General features: G+C 43.9%; 1 protein-coding gene across 15 annotated transcripts in view; it reads right to left on the bottom strand.

Moving 5' to 3' along the window:
* The window catches only part of SNX25 (sorting nexin 25), a 108506-nt gene that overhangs the window by 39027 nt on the left and 43923 nt on the right, over window positions 1-25556 (bottom strand). For all 15 annotated transcript variants that reach the window (XR_012328884.1, XR_004524319.2, XR_002173543.3 and 12 more), the window contains one exon: window positions 10293-10363. Coding sequence is in view for 10 of the 15 variants with exons in the window: in XM_019921387.3 (XP_019776946.2) it covers window positions 10293-10363 (71 nt within the window). In the remaining 5 variants the exon portion in view is untranslated. The remainder of the gene's footprint in view (window positions 1-10292; window positions 10364-25556) is intronic.

The following is a 25556-nucleotide window of genomic DNA, read 5'->3' as shown; positions in this document are numbered from 1 at the left end:
TCTCTTACCACACCAAACACCTGAAATTTCAAAGTCTGGAGTGTGTCACTCCACTTTAGTAGAAAGTATATTTGAGGAATAAGCAGAGATCCTATAGCAGGAGCTGATGGTGGAGCCTCTCATGTTATAGTGGAGAAGAATACAGGGGCCTCACGGGCCAGGCAAGGCCGAGTCAGGGTGCCTACAGCGCACCTTTTATCTCCTTCCTTTAAACATCTCAAGGGCTGAAACTTCCAGTACTTCCTTTGGCTTAAGGCCCTCCAGCATGCTTGTAGATTTTTTAAATAATAGCATCCTATCAGTTAAATCCACACATCAAATTGCCGGGAGAACCCTTCTCCCACATTAGAACTGTGACTTGAACAGACAGAAGACAGACACTTAGAACGCAGTTCTGACGCGTACGATTTCTAAGTTTGGAGCATGACTCGCGTAGCATCTGCCTGTGTGAGTGAGCAGTGCGGTGGGAAGAGTCCAGGACTAAGGTCCAGGAGACGTGGGTTCAAGTTCCAGATCAGCATGTGACTAACCAGGTACCTGTTTAACATCTCTGGACCTGAACTTTATTCGTATAAATGCAGGTCTTAGAATGGAAGATGACTAAAGTTTTCTGGGAGAAGAGAGGTGGGAGCAGAGTTGGATGTAAAATTATATATGTGTAATTTTATATGTAACTATATAAAACTACACTCTCTGTAGAGAGTGTAATGGAAGTGCCCTGAGTCCTCGGTCCCTCAAGGCAGGTAAGGGATGGGGCTGTGTTGGATGTTGGGGAAGGAACCGCAGGCTCTGGCCGCTGCCGCACTCAGAGCATCAGGGCTGGGCAGAGGGAAACCCTGGCAAGTGCCCTGCAGCAATGGCCTGGGGTGCTTTCTAAGTTTAGGTCATTCATAAATTAGAAACTGTGTCAAATTACTGCAATGCTAGGAAGTTAGATCACAGAGCATTAGAAGGGACTCTGAGAAGTCTGCTAGAGTCTACAGAGTAGCTCCTTCGTTCAGGCAGGGACACCTTTACATCCCAAATCAGATGAGAAATATTATTAAAAAAATAATTCCTAATGGAAATCATTATGGTTCTTATCAACAAGTAACTGTGTGTAGGTACATACTCAATATAGTCTGAAGTTCTTCTACACTTCTGCTTGACACATTCAGTTCCAAAACTCTTTACTTACACTCTAAACGAGATACACACAATGTTGCCAACACCTCCCAATCTACACTATGAGCACGTCACCCCGAAGAGTGCAGTATTTATATACGGCAGTTTCTACCAGACTCAAATCAACATTATGTCCCTCCTTGCAGTCAGCTGAATAAATACTACTCTGGAATCACTTTATTCTTTTTTTTCTTTAACAATTCATTTAATGTTTCAGTATCATTAGTCAGAAGTCTTGTTAATTTGCAGGGTCTGTTTGTCCATAGACGATACTTTATTTCCTACCGGGGAAACAGCTTATGTGTTTTGTTTTGTTTTGCTTTTTAATTTTTATTGGAGTATAGTTGATTTACAACGTTGTGTGTTAGTTTCAGGTATATAGCAAAGTGAATCAGTCATATGTATATATATATCCACCCTTTTTTTTTTAGATTCTTTTCCCATATAGGCCATTACAGAGTATTGAGTAGAGTTCCCTGTGCTGTACAGCAGGTTCTTAATTAGTTATCACTTTAACTATTCTTTTTTGTTTATTTGCGGTACGCGGGCCTCTCACTGTTGTGGCCTCTCCCGCTGAGGAGCCCAGGCTCCAGACACGCAGGCTCAGCGGCCACGGCTCATGGGCCCAGCCGCTCTGCGGCATGTGGGATCTTCCCGGACCGGGGCACGAACCCGCGTCCCCTGCATCGGCAGGTGGACTCTGAACCACTGTGCCACCAGGGAAGCCCCACTTTAACTATTCTTGATAACATTTCAGGATCCAGAACAGCAGTGGGGTGGGGGAAAGCTTTAAAGGGAGCTGAAATACTGGGCTCATTCACATCCAACTGCAGGGAAAATGTAGCACATGTTCCATTACTACTAGAATTCCTACACTTGGCCAGTATCTTAGTTCGGGCAACTATAACCAAATGCCACAGACTGGCTGGCTATAAACAACAGAAATGTATTTCTCACAGTCTGGAGACTGGGAATCCAAGATTAGGGTGCCACCACAGTTGAGTCCTGGTGAAGGCCCTCTTGTCAGTGGCAGACTGCCACCTTCTTGCTGTGTCCTCACATGATGGGAGAGGCTGGGGATCTCTCTGCAGCCTCTTTTATAAGTCACCAAGTCCATTCATGAGGGCTCCACTGTCACGACTTAAGCACCTCCCAAAGGCCTCACCTCCTAATACCATCAAGCTCGGATGTTAGGATTTCAACGAAAGGATTCTGGGGGAACACGATTATTGAGACCCTAGCAGCTAGCTAATTTTACTAGACCACTTCTCAACTACCTGGGCTGTTCTAATTGTAAATAAAAAGCTAGAGTTGGGCACTAAAATGCAAACGCGAACAGATCACTGGCTCTACTGCAGCGGTCCTCACGGTGTGGTTACTGGATAAGCAACATCAGCATCTCTGGGGAACCTGTGAGGAATGCGAACTTTCAGGGCCCACTCAGAGCCACAGAATCACAGACTTTGGGGCCCAGAAGCCTGCATCTTAACAAGCCCTCCAGGTGATTCTGACACACACTATAGTTTGAGAATGACTGGTCTCCAGGATTAAGCCCAAACTTCTCAGGACAGCTCCCAAGGCCCTTTAGGATCGGCCCCCGTCTTCCCATCAAGGCTCACCTCTCCATTACATCCCAAGCACCTGCACAGTGTCTCAGCTGACATAACCCACATACAAACGCACACGGGGCAGCATCCAGCCGCAGCCACCCGACAAGCCCAAAGGGAATGAGAGCCACTCAATCTTTTGGACTCAACTCTGCTACCCGTAAGAAAACGCCTTTCTTGAGCTCTGGCCCAGGTAGAGCTGACACTCCACACATCTGTGCCACTACTCAATCCTGAACCTGCAACACTCACTGAATTTATCAAATTGTACTGTGATTTTGTTTGTGTATCCACCTGTCTCCTCCTGAAGGTCGGGGACCGTTTCATGCATTGCACAGCTGTGCCTCATACATAATGGCACTCGCAAGATGTTTGCTGAGTGACTGAAGACCTACTTCTGGCGATTCCTTCTCTGAAGGAAGATATCCTTCAGAGTCCTTTCTCTACGGACGTGAAGGGTCGTGTGAACTCAGGTGGTCTTTCATCTACCCAGGATCAGCGGGGGGCGGGGGGGGGGGGAGGTGTTGTGAACAAAGCAGAGAAATTCGAGATAAAATATAAAGGATAAGTAGGAGTTACCTAGGCAGAGTGATACTGAGTGTAGGGCAGCATTCCAAGAAGAAGAAACAGAATGTGCAAAGAATATGAGGCGGGAGGAACTGGGGTGAGTTGAGGAAAGAGAAAAGTGAGTGTGGCTGGAGTTCAGAGGGAGGGGGTGGTCTGGCGGGAGATGAGGCTGAAGATGGAGATGGGGCCAGAGCAAGCAGGGCCTTGCAGGTTTCGCTTCGAAGCATTGTTATTCTAAGAACAATGGGAAGACAATGAAAGGTAAGCATGGGGGTGGCATGATTAAGATCTGTATTTTTAAAAAATCACTCTGGCTTCAGTATGAAAAATAAATTGAATAGGGGCAGGAGTGGATACAAGGAAACCAATTAGGAAGCTACTGCCTTAGTTCGAGAGAGACGGGTGGTGGAAAATGGTGATGCAGAGAAAGAGCCGAGTTGAGATATATTTAGAGGTCAGTCTGTGGGACGATAATGGACTAGATATAGCGCATGACGGAGAAGGAATGAACAAGGAGGACTCCTAGGTTTCTGACTTACTCGGACGGATGGCAATGCCATTCACAGAGACAAGAAACTACAGAAGATGGCCAGTTACCTTTTCATTTGGAGGTGTCTTTTGATATCCAAATAAAAATGTGCAGTTAACAGTAGGTAAGTAGAAAAGCAGAGAATAGAGGTTCTGTAGATAGAAATTTGGGAAGTCATCAGCATATAGATAAAGGAAAGACTAACCAGACAAAGAACATAGAGCAGTGCCACCCAAGGAAACTGTGGTGATGAAGGATATGTTCCACGCTATCCAATACGGTAGCCACACATGGTTACTGAACACTTGAAACATAACTGATGTGACTGAGAAACAAAATTTTACATTTTTATTTACTTTCAGTTAATTTAAATAGCCACATATGCTAATGGTTACTATATTGGACAGCACAGGTATAAAATAATGAGAGTTAGAAACAAATCCTGAGGAACTCCAACATCTAAAAGCTGAATAGAGACAAATAAGCAAGCAGAAAAACAAACAAACAACTAGAATGACAGAGTGTTAGCCAGGGCAGGCTGAAAGCCCAGGAAGACAGTAGTCACCAATGTCTCAAAGATGCTGCCGAACAGTCAAAGATGAAGACGGAAAAATGTTCACTGAAACTAGCTAGCTGGACTTACTAAACTTCCCAAATCCCATCACCAACAAGAAGTTGACGTGGTTAGCGGGTAAAATTCAGGCCTCCGCCAATACGTTTGACCAGCATGAATGGTAAAATACGGTCAGAGGCAAGAAAATTTTGTGAGCAGACTTAACTTCTGAGACCAAGTGCTTCAAATTGTTTAATATCTATGAATTTGCTCTAAGAACCTCCTTCTCTAACCATACCTAATTTTCTTGCCCATAGGACAAGGATCTGAGTTAGATGGTCTCAAAACTTTTATTTTTATGATTATTTACTTTCCCTAGAATTGTATCAGCAGTTAAACTAGCTGAGGCACTGTAAAGACTTTTAAAATCATTCGATACCTGATTTCTTAAAAAGATCAAAATACCGTAAGAAAAAAGCCATCAAGAAAAGAATCAAACTGAAATTTCTACATTGTTAAAGCGAGGAACTTGCTCTGCATTTAAGATAAACTAATCTGCTTATGAACCTGAAACATGTACAGAGTTTTGTGTGAATTTGCTGGAGTCTGTTGACGCTCAGAAGCCTTATTTGAACCTTCCTGTGTATACAAAGTAAAGCGGTCCCCCCGACCCTACTCTATCATCCTGAAAAAAGTCAATGCAGAGTCAGCTGGTTAATTCCTTAAGGTTTCAGAGGAAACACAATCAGGTAATTTCTCCCCACTTGTTATACGGCATTTTTTCCGCTGAATCCTCAAACTATTTTCACAATTGCATACCATTTCTTAATCATCAACAATTATAGTTGAAAAAGACCTGCCTGAAACATATTTATATGTAGCAACAAAATTATACTTTAGCATATATATACTATTTTCATAAATAAAGTTCCCATCTCTAGTTTGAATCCTAAGTATTCTTAGTATCTTCCACCTGGTCATTCTTTTTTTTAAACTTCTTCAGTTTCCCACTCACAAACAGGACATGGAAATAAGGAAAAACAACACTGGAAACGAAACTGCTTAAAACCTCACACACAACCCGGCAGCATCATTACACGGTCACTCTGAGCACAGCCCGATTTTCCAGGTTTAAGGAAACAGTGCAGACAGGTGCAGCTGGTGACGAGAGGTTAACACACAGACTGAGGCTTTCCCCAGATTCTCCGCTCGATGATATTTTCACTAGATCGCACTATCCTCAAAAAACAACAAAACGATTCTATTTGAGGTGAGCCTTTTAATGGTAAAAAAAAATAAAAGTTTCTGTAGTGCCTTTTACAGGGCGGGAAAAAAACACACACAAAAAACATCTGTCTGGAAATAAATTACAGATTAATTTGAGAAAGAATGAGATAAAGTAACTTTTTATGTGACAGCTGTACATCAAAGGTCACAGAGAAATAAGAACTGTTTCCAATAATAATATGTTACTGGACATTTTATTAAAAGAAAAAGGACAATGGGGAATGTTCAATTTGACCTTCCATTTTATTAAAAAAATAAATGGGCTTCCCTAGTGGCACAGTGGTTGAGGGTCCGCCTGCCGATGCAGGGGACGTGGGTTCATGCCCCGGTCCGGGAGGATCCCACATGCCACAGAGCGGCTGGGCCCTTGAGCCATGGCTGCTGGGCCTGCGCGTCCGGAGCCTGTGCTCCGCAGCGGGAGAGGCCACAGCAGTGAGAGGCCCATGTACCTCAAAAAAAACAAACAAACAAAAAACCTGCACTTAAATTATAACAACCTAATTCTTTAAGACTGAAACCACCTACACATGAACTTCAAGAGTGAGACAGCAGATGGTATTATTTATGAGGGAAGTCACTTCAGACTCTTAACACATTATTCTCTCCTAACAATGGGCTGTGTAAAGATACACATAAATAGGAGACGATTAACTATTACCTCTTTGTTGTCACTTCCAAGCACTTCTCCTCAGGGTTGCTCTCTCCCCACAGCATGAATCCCAGCTTAGAAACGCCGGATGGGCACTTCTCCACCCTCCTGTCATCCCAGGTCCACAACGCCAGGACCGGTGAGCTCTCTCACCCCTGACCCAGACTCCTACACATCTCCTGACTCTTTGAGTGTCTTCACTGAGAAACCCTTTATGATCACCAAGAGCAGGCAACCCAAAGACTGAGGAAACTGAGGCCTAGAGAAGTGAAGGACGTGCCCAGGTTTCACTGGGAAGCTGGCAAGAGAACCAAGCCCTCCTAAACTCCAGCTCCCGCACTTCTTCTTCTGCACCCAAACCTCATCTCACCAACCTGAAGCAGCAGGACCTCACAGGAACAGCAGCAGACTAGGAGTTGGGACCTCAGACGTAAGCTCTGGACAGCCATGTCCTCATCTGCAAAGGCAGCAGGTGGTACCAGCGCCATCATGTCCCCCCATCTGATCCCTCCCCACATCCAATTAGTTGCCAACTAGGCTGTCTTTCCTTTATAACCTTCCTTATCAATCCCTTCCTTTTCACCACCATTATCTACACCCTGATTGCTATACATCATTCCTGGACACTGTGTCACCCTCTGTCTTTTATTTTAGCCACTCTAGTGGGTGTGAAGTGGTATCTCATATTAGGTTTGATTTGCATTTTCCTAACGTCTAATGACGTAGGGCATGTTTTCAAGTGTTCATTAGCCATTTGTATATCTTCTCTGGAGAAGTGCCTATACAAATCCTTTGCCCATTATCCAATTGGGTTGTCTTTTGATTACTGAGTTGTATGAGTTCTTTATGTATTCTGGATACAAGCGCTATATCATATACATGATTTGCAAATACCTTCTCCTATTCTGAGGGTTGTCTTTTTACTTTCTTGCGGAAGACACAAGTTGTTAACTTTAGATGAAATCCAATTTACCTTTTTTTGGTCACTTATACTTCCCCTCATTCTTATACAGACCCACACAGTTTGCTAGAATACTGATTCCATGGAACCTGTCTTTGTTCTGGACATGAAGACACACGGTAGCTGAAATTGCCTATATGGTTTTGGCTGCCCAACTTTTTTCTGAGATTTTACTTCTTAATCTAAACCCTATTATAGACTTAAAAGAGACTAATTTAGGAAAAGCTAACTACTGGTAACAGAATTAACCCAAAAGAAAAGTAACGTAGCAAATCTTAATGTGGTTATAGACCTTACTGAAAATAAATGCTTCTAGCATTTTCACGAAAGAGGAACTACAATGCTATCTTTTTTTTTAAATAAATTTATTTATTTATTTTTGGCTGCGTTGGGTCTTCATTGCTGCACACAGACTTTCTCTAGTTGCGGCGAGCAGGACTACTCTTTGTTGCTGTGTGCAGGCTTCTCATTGCAGTGGCTTCTCTTGTTGCAGAGCATGGGCCCTAGGTGCACAGGCTTCAGTGGTTGTGGCACAAGGGCTCAGTAGTTGTGGCGCACAGGCTTAGTTGCTCCGCGACATGTGGGATCTTCCCAGACCAGGGCTCGAACCCATGTCCCCTGCATCGGCAGGCGGATTCTTAACCACTGCCCCACCAGGCAAGTCCCTACAATGCTATCTTGAACTTACCAGTTATAATGTTTCGGGTTGAATTGTGTCCCCCCAAAAGATACGCTTAAGTCCTAAACCCTGGTACCTGTGAATGTGACCTTACCTGGAAACAGGTCTTTGCAGATGTCCTGCCAAAGATGTACTGCTTGACTCTCATCTAAGAGCCAAGAAGCAAGACCTGAAACATATTCTTCCATCACTGCCCTCAAAAGAAACCAACGCTGCCAACACCTGGATCTCAGACTCTGAGACTCCAGAACTATGAGAAAATGTTTCTGTTATTTAAACCATTCACCCTGTGGCACTCTGTTACACAGCCTTAGTAAACTAACACAATAACGAAGATAAGAAAGGTGTCTCTGACTAAACACACAACAGGGGGAAGCACTGAGAAGAGCCAGACAGTGGCGGCAACAAGAAGTCCCTCTCTAGTGTTCTCCTTAAAATGTCTGTCAAACTGTCTGAAAATAAACTATCTTCTCTGCAGGAACAACGAGGAAAAGGAGAGGAGCAGAGCCTGTACTCTTGGAGGAACTAATCAGATCACATCTCCTTTGCTCAAAAGCCTCCCAAGACTTCCTCATTCAGAGTAAAAGCTGAAGCCCCTATAGCATAAGGCAGGCCCTTCAGGACAGGGTCTCCTGCCACCTCTGATCTCTGGCTTTCTCTCCCCCCACCCACCCCTCAAGCAAGTCTGCATGCTTCTGCCTCAGACTTTTGCACCTGTCCTTCTCCAGACCCCCTCGGGCCACTAGGGCTTTGCTCACAGGTCCCCACCTGGGCGAGGTCTCCCCAGGTCACCCTATCCAAGTGCAAAATCCTCCCCTTCTGGCTGAGCCAGCATTCCTTATCACCGGCCCCCACCTCGCCACAGTTCAACAAGAAGAGAGAACTTGTTTTTCCCCAAGGCACGTCTCACCGTCTGAAATGCTGTGCATTTTACTTGTTGACTGTCCGACTGCCTCCCAGCCTAGTTCAGGGACTCAGTGAATGCAGAGATTTCGCCGTGTCCACTGCTGGATCCTAATCACCTAGTCAGCGTTCAATAAACATTTTTTAATGAATGCATTTGCGCAATCTTCCTCACTGGGCTGAGGTTAAGAGTAAGTGCCTCTTCAGAGTCTATACCCTTTTTTTTTTTTTTTTTTTTTTTTTTAAATATGGCTCCTACCTTCTGTCAGAGACTCAGAAAGACAAGTAAAAGTCCCCAAGCACCCTTTGCCTCTGTGTGCTGATTAGAAACCTGGGCACAGGTTAGAGTCTCTGGTCCACGTCTTCTTGTCCTTTCGGGACCCTCCACTCCCAGACAGAAACTTGAGGGGGCCTGGAGATTTCCGTGGGAAGTCAAGCCTACAAGGTAGTAGTGTTGGTGCCTGTCAGCTAGGAATCCTGACCTTCTCTGCCCTCCACAGAGTGACATGTCCTGCAACTTCATAAATGAAGCACTGGGCAAACTGTAGGGAGGTGGGAGCCAACTTCAGACCTTGATTATTCCTCAGTATCAAAGCCTGGATAACCAACTCTTTATTTGAAGAGAAATAAAAAGGAAAAAATTATAGAACATATTTATGTATATTTTTAAATCTACAAGAGTAGAGGAGGAAAGATGTTCACAATACAAATGTTTAACTAAAGGAGGGACTTTACTGGCGGTCCAGTGGTTAAGAATCTGCCTTCCAATGCAGGGGACACGGGTTCAATCCCTGGTTGGGGAACTAAGATCCCACGTGCCGAGGGACAACTAAGCTCATGTGCTCTGGAGCCCACGCACCACAAGTAGAGAGAAGCCTGCGTGCCGCAATGAAAGACCCCGCATGCCGCCACTAAGACCCAACGCAGCCAAATAAATAAATAAATATTTTTTTTAAAATTAATAAAAATATAAAGGAAAAGGTTAAGTAAATTATGAAATATCAACTCACGAAAGTCATTCAAATCACTATCAAGATTATGTTCCAATATAGAAGTATCAATGAATATTAAGATTAAATTTTAATATGAGAAAAAATTATGAAACCATGTTTAGTTTAAAAACAGAAGAGAAGGAATATGTACTGACTAATATTCTAAAAATTATGACTACAGATGAATAAAGTGTATAAGGGAACACAGAACTACAAACGAAGATTTTTATTAGGATGAAGTTACACTTACTTTCTCTTATGTTGTTACACCATTATTTAAACAAATCTGAAATATTTAAATGTATGCTCATACTTGTCAAAGCTCTGACAGGAGAGAGAAGGCTGGAGACAGACCTACAACCTTTAGTATGTCTAAGTGAAGAAAACAAACTGGTTCTTACCCTTGTGCCTCTTCAGCTGGGGGAAGCTGCTAATTGTAGTTGCTTGGATTATTTCCACTACAATTTGATACCTGAGTTTTAAAAAGAGAAAACAAGAAAAGATTGAATAGGAAAAAAGTACTATTTTCAGAGATGCGTTTAGACTGTATTTGTACTAATCAACTATAACACTGTGAATCCTGCCCAAGTATCATTAAACCACCCAACATGGATGAAGTCGTTGGTCCGGGTGCTGGGCCATATGCTACTCATTTCTGAGACCAGAACGTACTTCCCCCACTCCATTCCCTGTACGGATGCACTCCCACCTGGCCCCCCAATGAAGAGGGAAACCTTGAGGTTATGATCAGCTGCTCCCTCTCCCCCACCCCCACCTCTGCTCTCCTCCCCACTACCAGTAACCAGAGCCTACTGAGCCTACCTCCTAAGCCTACCAGAGCCAGAGCCTAGGCCTACCAGTAACCAGAGCCTACCTCCTAGGCCTGCACTGTCCAATGAAGTGGCCACGAGCCACGTGGGCTACTTAAGTTAAACCACAATTGTAGTTCCTCAGTTGCACCAGCCGCATTTCAAGTGCTCAGCCACCTCATGGACCTCATGGACCACAGTGGACGGTGCAAAGAGAACACGTCCATCACTGCGGAAAGTTCCACTGGATGGTACTGTCCTACACACTTCTCAAAGCTGTCCTCTCCCCTCCAGTCCCACTGTCACCATCTTCGTGATTTCCTGCATTACTCCTCACTTAGAAGAGCATTCCAGACCAACAGATTCAAAGCATCTGCAGTGGGACTCTGGTGTCAACAGTGTCTAAGCTCCCCAGGTCATTCCCACGCACAGAGAGAGTTGACAGCCACTAGAGCAGAACACCAGGTAGATGTACATGTGACTGAGGTCACCTCTGTGTGAGGAAAAAGAAAAGCTTACATTTTTAGTGCCAAGTACAACCCTAGAATTGTGGCTATTTTGAGCATATTCAAGTCAGGTGAGTTATGACCCCAAGTTCTTAAGTGCTATTTAATTATTATTAAGTATTGCCCTAACCAAACTTATCTGTCCTGAGTGTTTCTTAGCCCTTAATTATGTTGACTGATTAAGAATCTGCCTATAATAATGCTATTTAACATTAACTCTTTATCTGAACACAAACTTTGCAGCATTCTAAGATTTAATGCTACATTTGGTTGGCTTTTAGAACACAAGATATGTTCTTTTGCTTTTCAACTAAAACCCAGATGACAGACGTGAATTCATCTGTCACAGCTATTCGTGGACACCTCACAACTTTACATCTTTTTGTTTCTTCACTTGTGCGGTAAGAATGTCAATGCCCGTTCTCACCACCTCAGAGAACAGGCTGTCAGGGGCACTGCCAGCGGTCACCTGGAGACTCTGGCAGACTGCTGGTTGCCAACACCCTTCCCTCTCCTTTTTCCCCGCTAACTGGACCACATTTATAGGGGAAAGCAATGCACCCAGCTCAAAACGCTAACCTTCTCCCTAGCAGTTAGGGACAGCCATCTGATATAGTTCTAGCCTGTGAGATATGAGCAGAACTTGCCGGGAGGGGATTCCAGGAAGGTTTTTTTAAAGGGGCAGACTCCATGGAAAAGCCCTTTCAGTCTTCTGTCCTTGTCCTTCCTCAATTTTCCTCCATGGAACAAGGATGCAGCTGGATGAAAGCACAGAAGCCATGAGGAGGAAAGCCACGTGGCAACGGGAGAAGACAGGAGGAGTTCAGGTGTCCAGTGACATCACTGAGCCATGAAAACAGCCCCAGCCTGTCCATCTCAGGACATCTTGTTATTGAGGAGAATAAATCCCTAACTTGTTTAAGTAACTGTGCGTCGATACGTCTCATGGCCAAATGCTGTCTGACTGAGAGACAGCTCTCTGAAGTCTCCATCCATAGAGAAGTTATCTCCAGGCTGAATACACACTCAGGTGATGTTCTCCAAAAGGAGGCCTTGCTAGGACATTAATGATCAATAAAGTTGTCTCATGGAACTGCCTTCATTCCTCCATTAATGGTAAAACACAAAAGTAGCTTTTCAAAAAAAAGTAGCTTTTCACGTGATTTTTCCTGCCAGTTATGAACAGATGAGGAAACAGCTTATAAGAAGCATACACAAACCTGGAATCATCAAAGTCAAACACTCCTTAACCAAGTCTTTAATTTAACCTTGGACTTAGGTTCTCTAAGCAGAAAGCACTGACTTTTCACTCAACTCCAACACATGTCACCCAACTCCAAACATATGCTTGTTGCAGAAACTTCTACGAAGAAAAGCATGAGAATAATCTATGTGGGCAATATGCTTTCACTAAACAAACACTTTTTAAATCAGTTTCTAGACACACTGAAATGAACAACACCAATACGGTATCTGCTTTCAGAAAGCTCTGGGGATATATCAGACTAAGGGGAAAACGCTCAGCCTATAATATTTGAAAGACTACATAAAAATAGATTTTAATGACACACTGATTCTAAAATGCAAAATGGCATGTACGCTTATGATGGCAGATACGTAAGCATGTGGGTATGTGAACCAGGGCTACAACGCAAAACAGAGATAAAAATGAAGGGCATCCCTATTAAAATGGTAGAATTATAAGTCATCTTAAAACTGTTCCCAAACTGCTTATCTATCTCAGCCAGTTCAAACAGACTTACCTTCTTGCCTGCACAGGAAGCTTTCTTTACACCAGCCTAATCATCCTTCTGTCCTTTACACTGCGATCTCATCATCTCCGATATCTGCCCTCCCATAAATATGAATCTCAAAGTCCTTTGAATCTTTAAATAAGTTCCTCTCCTCCTCTTCCTCTTGTCACCACCCTATTTCAGGCATTCTCACCCGTGGGTCAGCTGCATTAGCTAAACGGTCTGTCTCCTTGATGTCAAGCTTTCTATCTCCCACCCAGCACCCCTGTCAAAACACCTTCCTCAAAGCCCACTCTCAGCTCCTCGACCCCCGCTCACCCCCTCCAGGGACGCCCCCAGAGGAGGAAGCCTCCACTCAAGCCTCCCGCTCGCTCTGCACCTTGGCACTGGCCCCCTCACGCGACTCCCATATAAGCCTGGACTGAAGCCCCGACCGTTTCCACACTGCTCTCCCCAGCCTGTAGTCACTTTCCAGGCTTTCGCTCATGCTCTTTCCTTCTGAAAACCATCTCCCTTCTTGTCCACCTAATTAGATCTTACAGATGCTACTTCTTCCCTCAAGTCATTCCCAATCCCCCTAATTCACATTAATATTTCTCCTCGCTGAAACCCTAAATTACTTCTGCTCTATAATAGTACCCATTTATCTACTATTTTATACTGTTATTTTAAAGAGTCACATTTCCACAAAGAGTGTTGTGAACAAAGAAAATGGTGTGTCCAGTGTGTTCAGGGCCTCGCCCTTCTTTTTAAAATGGTCACACGTCTGAGCCTAAGACAAAATTGTGGTTTTGTCTATAAAAAAAGATATGCTACCTTTTTTTTCTCTCCAACTAGATCATGAGCCTCTGGAAGATAGGGATTGAGTCTTGGATTCTCCAACCGAACCTAGCTTGGCAGTAAATATTAATGAGTGCTAGGGACAGAATGTTTGTGTCCCCTGCAAAATTCATATGTGAAGCCTAATGCCCAGTGTGATGGTATTTGGAGGTGGGACCTTTGAAAGGTCATTAGGTCTCGAGGGTGGTATGCGCCCTTACAAAAGAGACCCCCTGCCAGAGAGCTCTCTCCACCGCATGAGGCCAGAGCAAGAAGACTGCTGTCTATAAACCAGGAAGCGAGCCCTCACCAGAAACCCAATTTGCCTACCAGCACCTTGATCTTGGACTCCCCAGCCTCCAGAACTAGGAGAAATAACTGTTGTTTGAGCCTCCCATTCTATGGTATATTTGTGATAGCAGTCCAAACTGACTTATTAATGAGCTACATTAATAAGTGTTAACATCTGTAACACTTAACAGGCACACGTAACATTCTGAACCATCTGTTCTTTCGATATTCTTAGTGATTCACACTCTGCGACAAATAAGTCATCAATGGTACTGAAGAAAATACACGCCGTCTGAGAAAGAGGTAAAATGTTCAAACAAATCCATAAAATTATAAAGTAACACCACCTAACAGAGTCCTTTCATCAGGTACCAGATTAAACAATTTATAGTATCTCATTTAATCCTCACAAGGTGCTGTAATTAACCCCACATTACAGAGGAAGAGATTAGAGTGCAGGTGTATGAAGAAATCTATACAAGGTCTCACTGCTTTTAAGTACAACAGCCAAAATTACAACCTAGGGCTTGATTCTGAAGCTCACCTTCTTAACCATTTTCTGGCTGCCCTAAAATTCAACATAGGTTAGTGTTTATCTTGTCTAAGGCCCTTCAAAGCACATCAGCATGGCCAAGCCCAGACCATCTTTCCAGTCGTACTGCCTTCCATATCCCTCTTGGATACATACCATTTTCTGGCCAAAGCAGACCATGTGCAACACCACAAACGCAACGCAGCTCTTTCCTGCCTCCCAGCCTTTGCTCCCCTTCTTCTCCCTCTCACACACAGCCTCCCCCCTCACCTGCTGAAATCCTGTTCACTCCCAAACACCCAGGCCTCGTAGATTCCTCTCGGCTACAGGATGAAAGATTTGCTCCTACCCACTTCTTCAGCTGTTCACACTCTACTTCTGGCCTACCTTGCTTCATATTTAGCTATTTACACCCACAGGGGTCTCCTACACTGAACAAGGAACACCTTGATGGCGGGGAAAGAATCCAAAGATCCGCAAGCGATTCATCTTTTCAAATACCAGGCCCTCCTCACACGGTGCTTTGCACACAGGAGGCATCTGGAGATGATTACTGAACCTGTAGAATTCACTTTCACTTGATACCAAGAGGCAAAGCAGGAAATGAGAGACTTTCTCATTCTCCACGAAACCATGCAACACATACATCCAAATGCTGGCCATCCTTGACGGTACAGGCTTTTTAGTCACCTGGGGGGTATTCGGGGGCACCCGGCACTCACCTGGCCTTCCTCCTCCAGAGGCGGACATGGCCTAGCTGGTGCCAAGGGAGGCTCTACAATCAGGAGGACTACTATTTGTCAACACGCTCTTGATCAGAAAAGCAGAGACTGTTAGTACGTTTTTCCAAAATGACGTTGTAAACTCAAGTTTTAGGAGGAAGCAGCGGACCAAGAATTCAGCTCTTTTCCAATTCTGGCAAGATCCTACCCAGAGCACCCCCTGTCTCTGGATAACGAAAACGTCACACACAGCTAGCTGCCAAATGTCCCTCTGAGCTGCCACCTCGCCTCTCTTTAGTTTTATACACTTTGCTGAATTAACAGACTTGGAAGAAGACTGTTTTGATGAACTCTTCCCACAATGTTAATCTCGTCTGAATGCTACACAGTCCTTCAAAGTAATCACCTTAGAAATCAACACCTTCTACTGTCAAATGTTCAGAACAGCTTTGGGATGCTATTAGAACTGATTTCCAAGTTACTTAGAAGCCAAACCAAAAAAATTAGTCTCGCCATCTCATCAGGCACACCTTTTAAGTGTTACTTTAGAGCTGTCTTGGGTGTGCACATGCTGGAATGTCTCAGGGGAGTCAAAGGCTGGACAAACCCTAGTCTAAGTGTACCATATGGTAAATGGTTTAAAATATCATTTTATATCAAAATTAGCAAGGATCTATTATGGAACAGAATACCATATACACACAAATGTTTAAGAAAAAATCAGGAATTTAAAAATAATGTTTCAGAGTTGCCACAGGCTACTTTGTACTAGGCTACTAGGGATAATGTTTTCATTAAAGAGACTTCGATTAAAGTGTTTAAGAAATGAAACCATGGTGACTTCCGCTAGCTAAGCTGGAGCTGCTTCCCACATCCACAGCACTACTGACAAGGTCTGCTGGGTTATTTAGGGAGTGGGTCAGAGTAGCTAAGAATGTGAATTCTGGAACCAGATGGCCTGTGTTCAAATGCTGCTTTCGACACTTACTGTGTCACCCTGGGAAAATTATTCAAGCTTTTCAAAACTGAAGAGTCCTCATCTGCAAAAAGCGGAATAACAGCATTTTTCCTCCTAGGGTTGCTATGAAGACTACATGAGAGAACACCTTTACAATATCTGGAACAGCACCTGCCCTCAGTGAGAGTTTAATGACCGTTAACAATTACTGTTCCTTAACACTGCTGCTGACTCTTCAGATACGTGCAATTTAGGGAGATGGTATGTGTGTATGCTTGTAAAATATATATAAAAGCCATTTTAAGCAACCTTATTTTTTTTCCGGACTATAATAGTGTCTCAGCCTGATCAATCGAAGACCACCAGGGTCACTGTAGTCCAACAGCCTCAGGTTTACTGACCCACTGCCATCAGCAAGAGGAACCATGGGACATCTCCCCAAACAAAGCAAAAGATAAGGTTACTACTGGATTCTGGGGAAGGGTGGGGTGTGGATGAAATTTAAAGGAAGCAGCATTGTGACAGGCTCAAAGCGGGGCTTGTAAAGGGGTCAATTTCAGATGGATATAGGGTTCCACTGCCTTGGAAACTACAAAGTTAGGATAAATGTGGGATGCTGAGTCCAGAAACCCCTTATCTGCAGCTCTGCCTCTGGATTAAAATGAGACTGCTTCTCTGTGTGAAAGTGACTGAAATCCTCCAGGCAAGAAGAGGATGTGTCATTCCCACTGATATAATTTCACACAGCAAAGTTTCTGATAGAATTTAGAGAGCAATGCTTCTCAGTGGATAAGAAAGCAGTAGTCACTAAGCGAGGAGAATCATTATGACATTTTACAGCCACTGAATATATTTGGAAGAAGTATTGTTTCCTGTTACCTGGGTAGCTGGTTTTAGTGTCTGTTATCCCAGCCTGATAAACAGACTGGCAGATTTTACTTTCTCAGTCCGAGCCCATTTTTACTTTCTCTAAAGTAACGTATGCTCTTCCAAGAAAATGGGAAAATACACAAAGCACAACATTCAAAGTTAACTACTATTAACATTTGGTATATCTTTATAAACTTTTTTCTATGCAAACACAATTTTTTTTTGTTTTATAAGATGGGATTTATGTTAATAAATACTGGCTTAGAGCCTTTTTAATTTATAAATGTATAGTTACTATCTTCCAATATTATTAAATATTCTGATGCAACCTCATTGTTACATGGCAATCCATTGTATAGATGAGCCAAAACCTTTTAAACCAAACCCTTATTGTTAGACATTTTAATTATTTAGAGCTTTTCTCTATTTTAAATAAAATTACAAGAAACATTCTTGGAAAAATCTTTCCATGTAATCATGGTTATTTTCTTAAGATAAATTCTTATGAATAATGAATGTATCAAAAAGTGCACACTTTGTATCACAAGAGTGTATCACAAAATGCACACTTTGTGACCTTTGTTCAGATTATAAAAACTGCAACAGAAAGGCCATAATTTCTACTCCTACCAGCAGGACATGAAGTTGCCTATCTTCCTACACTCTTGATAACACTAGGTGTTAAATTTTTAAACTTCACCAATATTATTAACAAAGAAAAGTATATCATTTTAGCTTTTATGTCTGAGTACTACTGAGGATAACAGCAAGGTCCTGAGCTATCTTTTCAGGAGGCACATTTAATGGTATTAAACAGGAAGCGGCCGGAGCTGTAACACAAGCAGGGGAAACATTTTCAGTTAGGGCTCAGAGGAGTAAGAGGCACTTTCCGCTAAAGGGGCTTTTAAACCTGTTTTCCACTTTTCTAGCGTGCAGAGGGCAGCCGATTTCACAGAGAGTCTAAGGCACGTTTCCCAGCCTTTTTCCATTCGTGGCACACATAGCAAGTGACAATATCTGATCAGGACACTGGGGTGAACAGTCATCCCAGGCCCTACCCAGCTACCTCGTGGGCTTAAGAGACCAGTCATCTCTGAACACCCATGCACTGTATTTGAGTTATACCAGCTAGAAAAGTTCTGCACCAGAGCAGCCTGAGGAATCCTGAGTGTATGCAAACACACACACACACACACACGCACACACACACACACAGGATTCATGTTATATATACAGAAAATAATCTGGAAATATATATACACCAAGTATTCACAGTTTTTATCTGTCTGCAATAAGTGATTTCTATTTTCTTGATCTTGTTTATATCTTTTTATCTTCCTAAAATAACTACCATATATTCATTTTCTAGTTCCCAGAGCCTACAGAAATTACATGTTACAGAAGCGGCCAAAGCTTTGTCACCACAGGCCAGCTGGTGCCCTTTAGCTAACCTCAGGAAAGCCAAAGTTTTCTCTCTGTTGTCTGTATCTAGTTTCTACTTGTGTTCCTCATATTTTTACATCAGCTATTAATATAGTTACAAAGTATTTACGGATGTGTGTTTAGCACCACGGCAGTATCTTCCACTCCCAGCCCTCACCTAAAGCATTTTCATTTAGAATGGCTACTCAATATCATCTTCAGTTGCCTAGTTTTAAGCTCCATATCTAAAGTGTCCTAATGACTTCTTACACATTTTCTTTTGTTTTTTTTGCGGTACGCGGGCCTCTCACTGTTGTGGCCTCTCCCGTTGTGAAGCACAGGCTCTGGACGCACAGGCTCAGTGGCCATGGCTCACGGGCCCAGCCGCTCCACGGCATGTGGGATCCTCCCAGACCGGGGCACGAACCCGTGTCCCCTGCATCGGCAGGCGGACTCTCAACCACTGCGCCACCTGGGAAGCCCTTCTTATACATTTTGAACAAAGTTTTTCTGAAAGAAGATATTGTCATCTCGGCTCACCCATTAACCCCGCTCAAGTCGGGGCCTGAGCGTGTTCTAGCCTGCTCCTGACAGCTGGAACTTTTTTCAGCTCTTACTGGGAGCCTGGATGTCCCACATTACATGCATCATCTCATTTAATTATCACAACAACCCTATGAAGTAGGAGCTATTTTCTCTGTTTCACAGTTAAAACTGAGGCTCAGAGTGTAAATGACTTGCCTCAGACCATGCACTCCGCAAGCAGTGAAGCCACAGTGCAAACCAGGTCTGTGAAATCCAGGCCTGCCGGACCTTTGAGCCTGTGTTCGTGGCCAGGGTCTGCCTTGGTGCTGGACCGGTCACTACAGGTTGACCTCTTGTGCTGCGAATGCTCCTCGGCCTCTAGAAGAGCTGCATTTCTGTCAAGCGCTGGGGAATCGCAAGACAGAGCGCACGTTGCTGCTACTCAGTGCTGGGCTGAAGTCAGCCTGCGAGGCCTATGCCGGCTCAGGAGAGCTGGCTGTTGCATTTCAGCAATTAAACCCATCATTATTAAAATTAAATTACACAAACCTACTGTTTTTTAAAAGTAAAAGTACTCAAAACTCATCGTTGGGCTTCCCTGGTGGCACAGTGGTTGAGAGTCCGCCTGCCCATGCAGGGGACACGGGTTCATGCCCCAGTCCGGGAGGATCCCACATGCCACAGAGCGGCTGGGCCCGTGAGCCATGGCCGCTGAGCCTGCGCGTCTGGAACCTGTGCTCCACAAGGGGAGAGGCCACAACAGTGAGAGGCCCGCGTACCACAAAAAAAAAGAACAAAAACAGAACTCATCGCTTCCTAATAATTTCATTCATTTTACTATTACCTATGTTCGAGGTTATTTACATCCATTCCTCCACCCTTCACTACCACCCTTCCATCAGCCTTCATTACCTTTTTTTTTTGGCTGCACCAGGTCTTAGTTGCAGCACACGGGATCTTTGTTGAGGCACGCAGGCTCACAGTTGCGGCATGTGGGCTCACAGGTGAGGCATGCGGGCTCCTTAGCTGAGGCATGCAAATTCTTAGTTGCAGCACGCATGTGGGATCTAGTTCCCCGAGCAGGGATCTAATCCGGGCCCCCTGCATTGGGAGCGCGGAAACTTACCCACTGGACCGCCAGGGAAGTCTCCAGCCTTCTCTACTTGTGAACCATAAAGTTCTTTTCTGTTGAGGAGGCACTCAGCACAATTTTTGTCTTTGTTTTTTAAATAAACAAGCAGTACCTATTGACCTCCCCCCTCCCTCAACTCTTCATGTTTTAAGTCCAAGAAGCACCATCTCTGGCCTCCCTCCACCTCTCACTCATTCCTCTCCTCTCCTCCCCAGAGAGGAATAAGCTTTTAATCTGATCGCAGAGGAGGAACTGGGCCTGTGAAGCACAGCCCTTCTGTTCCCCTTCCTCTTAAGGGCGTGTGTTCTCTGCCTCCAAAGGGCAGCCAGCAAGCAGACTGCACCTACCAGGGAGACGGAAGGAGGGAGCAGCGGGGACAAGGAGAGGGATTCCGACCCAGCAGTGACAGGTGGGAAAGAATGTCTAATCGTGAAACTCAGTTTTAGAGAGCGCACTGCCTGCATATATAAACTACATTGTCCAGGATCTCCAGTAATAAGAGTGACACTGTGGTCTTCATTTGCCTTATTTCTTGGCCCTAAGATGGGTCAGCCTTCAGGATGGAGAGAGGACCACTGCTATTCATTAGGCCTCCTCAAACCCCAAGATGAAACACTGCATCCCAGTGGGCCATTAGGAACCGCCCAGTCTTCCCAAAGAAACTAAATCTATTTGTGATCCTTAGTCTAATGATCATAAACAGTAACAATAATAGTGTCAGCTAACAATTAGGAACATGCAGGTCCTGGGCCAAGTGCTTTACATGAACTGACCTGTGGTCCTAAATGTCGTTCAGAAAGCAGGTAACACTCTACCCACACCTAACACGGCACCAGTGCTGTTCCAAACACAAGCACATAATGTATTCTTTAATTTCAGAGACATCATAAACTTCTTCATACCAAGATTCCCCTTCTCATATCAAATTTTACATTGCTTCCAACACTTAATTGTCTTTCCTCCTAAATGAAAATAATTTGTGTTCTCGGGTATGTTTAACTCCCACCCCTCTGTGCCCTCTGCTATTTCTCAGACACTAGCAGCAGTTATATTCTAAAGTCAATGTACTTTTATTTTTCATAAAGCTGAAAGATATTTCAGAACACTTTTCATAGGCAGCCTCACATTATAATGTGTTTTTTTAAACTAAATTTATATTCATTTATTCTTTTCATAAAAATTTGCCAGGCTTCTGTTTTACACTTACGAATTTCCATCTCCCTGTCCACCCACACGAGCCTTCCTCAGCATTTCACACACACTCAGTGATTTCTAACACGCTGCAGCAGGTTGTCTTAGGTATGCTTGATTTCTTTTTTCTTGTTCCTCTACAATGTAATCCTATTTTACTGCAAGATTCACATTTTCAGAATCACTGTTCAAAACACTGCACATTCAACTAATTTAAATTCTTCTACACAGAAGCATGCAATTTTAAGAATTTTAATACTTTTAATATTATCCTCATGTACAAATGCACCTAAACTGATTCAGAGTTGAAAATCCACTCCCTTATGATATCGAAAGAAAAAATACTACGCAACCCCTCAGTAACCCATTGCTAGTCATGATCTCTTAAGTTAATCCATTCATTATGTCCATTGCCTCTTGCTTTAGTATGGTAAAACTGAAAAACACCATACCAATCTCAGTACGTGCTAGATAAAAGGTTCCCCTTCTCTTCTCCAAACTAAATAATCCTTAATCTCTTTAATTTTAAACCTTTCGTTCATTATTAGAATTTCCTATCTATTTTTATTTTATTTTATTTTATTTATTTATATATATATATTTTTTGCGGTACGCGGGCCTCTCACTGTTGCGGCCTCTCCCGTTGCGGAGCACAGGCTCCGGACGCGCAGGCTCAGTGGCCATGGCTCACGGGCCCAGCCGCTCCGCGGCATGTGGGATCCTCCCAGACCGGGGCATGAACCCGTGTCTGTCCCCTGCATTGGCAGGCGGACTCTCAACCACTGTGCCACCAGGGAAGCCCTCCTATCTATTTTTAGATTCTCCACATTGCTGTTTAAATGAGGGTCAGAAGTAAACAAATATAGAACTGAAAAATCTAACAAAGATTTGGGCTGGTGGTAAATGAGATTATGGCAGTGACAGGCTGCTCTGATTTTCTTTCTTACTACTTGTTTCTCTGGCAGAGAAAGATGATGGTACTTCTGATGGTATTGCTCCCTACATAAGGATTAGTGCCTGCAAAGGCTCACGAACAGTAGAGAGTTATCTCCACACTTGCAGAAAATCCCACAAGGCTGGGGCCATGTGTCACTGCTGTTCTCTGCCCACCTGGCTAGCAAGTTACCCAGCTTTACATATGGGGTTTGAAGTCTGACAGACCTGAATTCAAATCCCAGCTCTGTTACTTGTTAGCTTTGTAATCTGGGACAAGTCGCTTTCCTCTCCTCAACCAAATAATGAGAATCACAGTACCTACTTCACGTGGTGGTTATAACAATCAGATGGTGATTATAAAGAACCTAGCACTGTGCTTGACACATATTGGATATTCAACAAATGGTAGCTTAAAAACAAAGAAAGTTTTCCTTTCTTGAGCATTTGCTTGGCATCTCTTTAACCCTGGCAAATGCCCAGTCCAGGGAAGCAGCCATTTCTCCAATGCCTGTGTGGGAAACAGTGCTATCCTGCCTCACTATAACTATAAAACATGAAGTACTGTAGCAAAAACAGCTATTTGCCTCTTCCATACCCATTCTTTTTCCTTCCTCAGTAATAGAATCCACCACTTTTAACGAAGCCTAAGGGTGCCCAGAATGAGACTACTTGCTTTTTCTCAATTGTTTCGACCAATGAAATATAAACAAAAGTGTCATGTAGCAGCTTCCAGAAATATCCTTAAAAGACAAGCAGTACAGAACCTTTGCCACCATGTTTCCCTGCCTCCATCCCACTTGCTAGCATTTGGATATGACGGATGGCACCCTAGAGAACATCCTGAGCCAGGAGGACTCCGGAACACAGGATGGCAGAGCAGTGAGCCAGGGGGAGCCTGGGTCCTTGAGGAAGGCGGGGCCCCGCACCAGCCCTGGACTGGGTACTGCAGACTTCCCTTAAGCAAGGAGGAAGAAAAACCCTCTGTACTTTGACAAGGCATCATTATTTTGTGGGTTTTCTATAATTTTCAGCTGAATCTAATCCTAACTAATATAAGTACAGTACCTCCAAACTGTTCACGGGGTTAAACCAGTGGCTCTTAAGAAAGGACAATTTTGTCCCCCAGAAGACATGTGGCTACGTCCAGAGACATTTCTGGTTGACACAGCAGTGTGGGTGCTACTGGCATTCAGTGGGTACAGGCGCTAGGGATGCCGCTTACATTCTGCAGTTAACAGAACAACTCCCACAACAAAGGGCTATCAAGCCCCACGTGTCAGTTTTGCCAAGGCTGAGAAACCTCGGGTTAAACACATCTCTCAGGAAGGTCAGTGATAAAATGCCCTCTGTTCATTACAATAATCATGGCAGAAGAATGAGGTGTCCTGATTAGTCAGTATTCTCCTCAACAGAGTTACCAGATATCTCAAACAGTAATAAACAGTTTTCAAAGAATCAGAACATAATGAATCACATGACACGACATCTAGCCGAGACTTCAGACTGGCAGCATGTGAAAGCACATGACGTTTAAAAGAGATTCTCGGTGTATTAATTGCATTTTATAATCATCTGGGGAACTGATGCCCAAGATCCACTCTAGACCAGTTACATAGAAGTTCCTGGGGGTGAAGCCCAGGCATCTGTATCTTCCATGGAGGACCAAATAATCTCCATCAGGGTACTTTTCACAAATGCACTGAAGAAGTACAGAATGCAGGCAGCCCTGGATGCGGCAGATTCCTGGACCACGGTCTGCCTACTTCTTTACAAGAGGTTCCATTGGGGCAAAACCTTTCACTGCTCCTTTGCTTAACATTCACTTTGACTCCTGCTTTATCTTCAAAATAAAGGAACACACAGTCCCTTCTCTAGTATGGCTGTGACGTGGAGTTTCACAAATGGATGCACCTGGACCCTGAACACTGCTCTGCCTTCCTTGATGGTGGCCATCACCCCCCTACCCCAGCCACACCAGGTGGGAATCTATTCATCTGCCCTTTAAAATCCTGCATCAACATGACACTCAGATTTCTGGCTCCTCTTCTGTTAGCAGAGTTGATCACTGCTCCTACTAGAAGACCCAGAAAATTCAAAATATTAAACCAGTCTAGCTCTCATATCCTCATTTTGACATCTTGGATGCTAGAAAAGGGAGTATCTCAAAGGGACAGCAGGATATCAAACTGTAATGTTTTAAAGCCTGGTTGATTCTAACATACAGACAGGGTTAAAAACCACTAATTTAGGCCATCTTGAGTTGAGTGTCCTGTGAGGAGCTTCAGAAAACGTCCCGAGCTGAGGTGTCGGTTCAGCCATTTCTTGAGGAACTCTGGTCTGAAGGGCCAGGGGCAAGGCCTCTGCATGGGGCCCGCTATGAGCAAGTGAAACAGACTAAGCACAAAGGGAAAAAAGGTGGAAGGGCTAGGACTGCCAGATTTATGTCCTTTCCCGATGAAATGTGGATCCTCTAGAAACAGGAGGTGTGAAGAGAGAGGACCTTCAAGATGGCAGAGGAGTAAGACGTGGAGATCACCTTCCTCCCCACAAATACATCAAAAATACATCTACATGTGGAACAACTCCGACAGAACACCTACTGAACGCTGGTAGAAGATCTCAGACTTCCCCAAAGCTATGCACCGGACAGGGTCTTGGTGCTCCAGCCAACTATCAGGCCTGAGCCTCTGAGGTGGGAAAGCCGAGTTCAGGACTTTGGACCAGCAGAGACCTCCTGGCTCCATGTAATATAAATCGGCGTGAGCTCTCCCAGAGATCTCCATCTCAACGCTAAGGCCCAGCTCCACTCAATGACCAGCAAGTTCCAGTGCTGGACACCCCAAGCCAAACAACTAGAAAGACAGGAACCCAACCCCACCCATGAGCAGAGAGGCTGCCTAAAATCATAATAAGTTCACAGACACCCCAAAACACACCACCAGACGTGGTCCAGCCCACCAGAAAGACAAGTCTTGGTAAATTTAAGAAAATTGAGATTGTATCAAGTATCTTTTCTGACCACAATGCTATGAGACTAGATATCAATTACAAGAAAAAAAAATCTGTAAAAACTACAAACACATGGAGGCTAAACAATACACTACTCAATAACCAAGAGATCACTGAGGAAATCAAAAATAAACTAGACACAAATGACAATGAAAACACAACGACCCAAAACATGTGGGATGCAGCAAA

This window comes from Tursiops truncatus, chromosome 21, assembly GCF_011762595.2.
Source record: "Tursiops truncatus isolate mTurTru1 chromosome 21, mTurTru1.mat.Y, whole genome shotgun sequence".
NCBI lineage: Eukaryota > Metazoa > Chordata > Mammalia > Artiodactyla > Delphinidae > Tursiops > Tursiops truncatus.
Note: the sequence above shows the minus strand (reverse complement) of the source record. Positions and strands in the feature narration are given on the sequence as shown.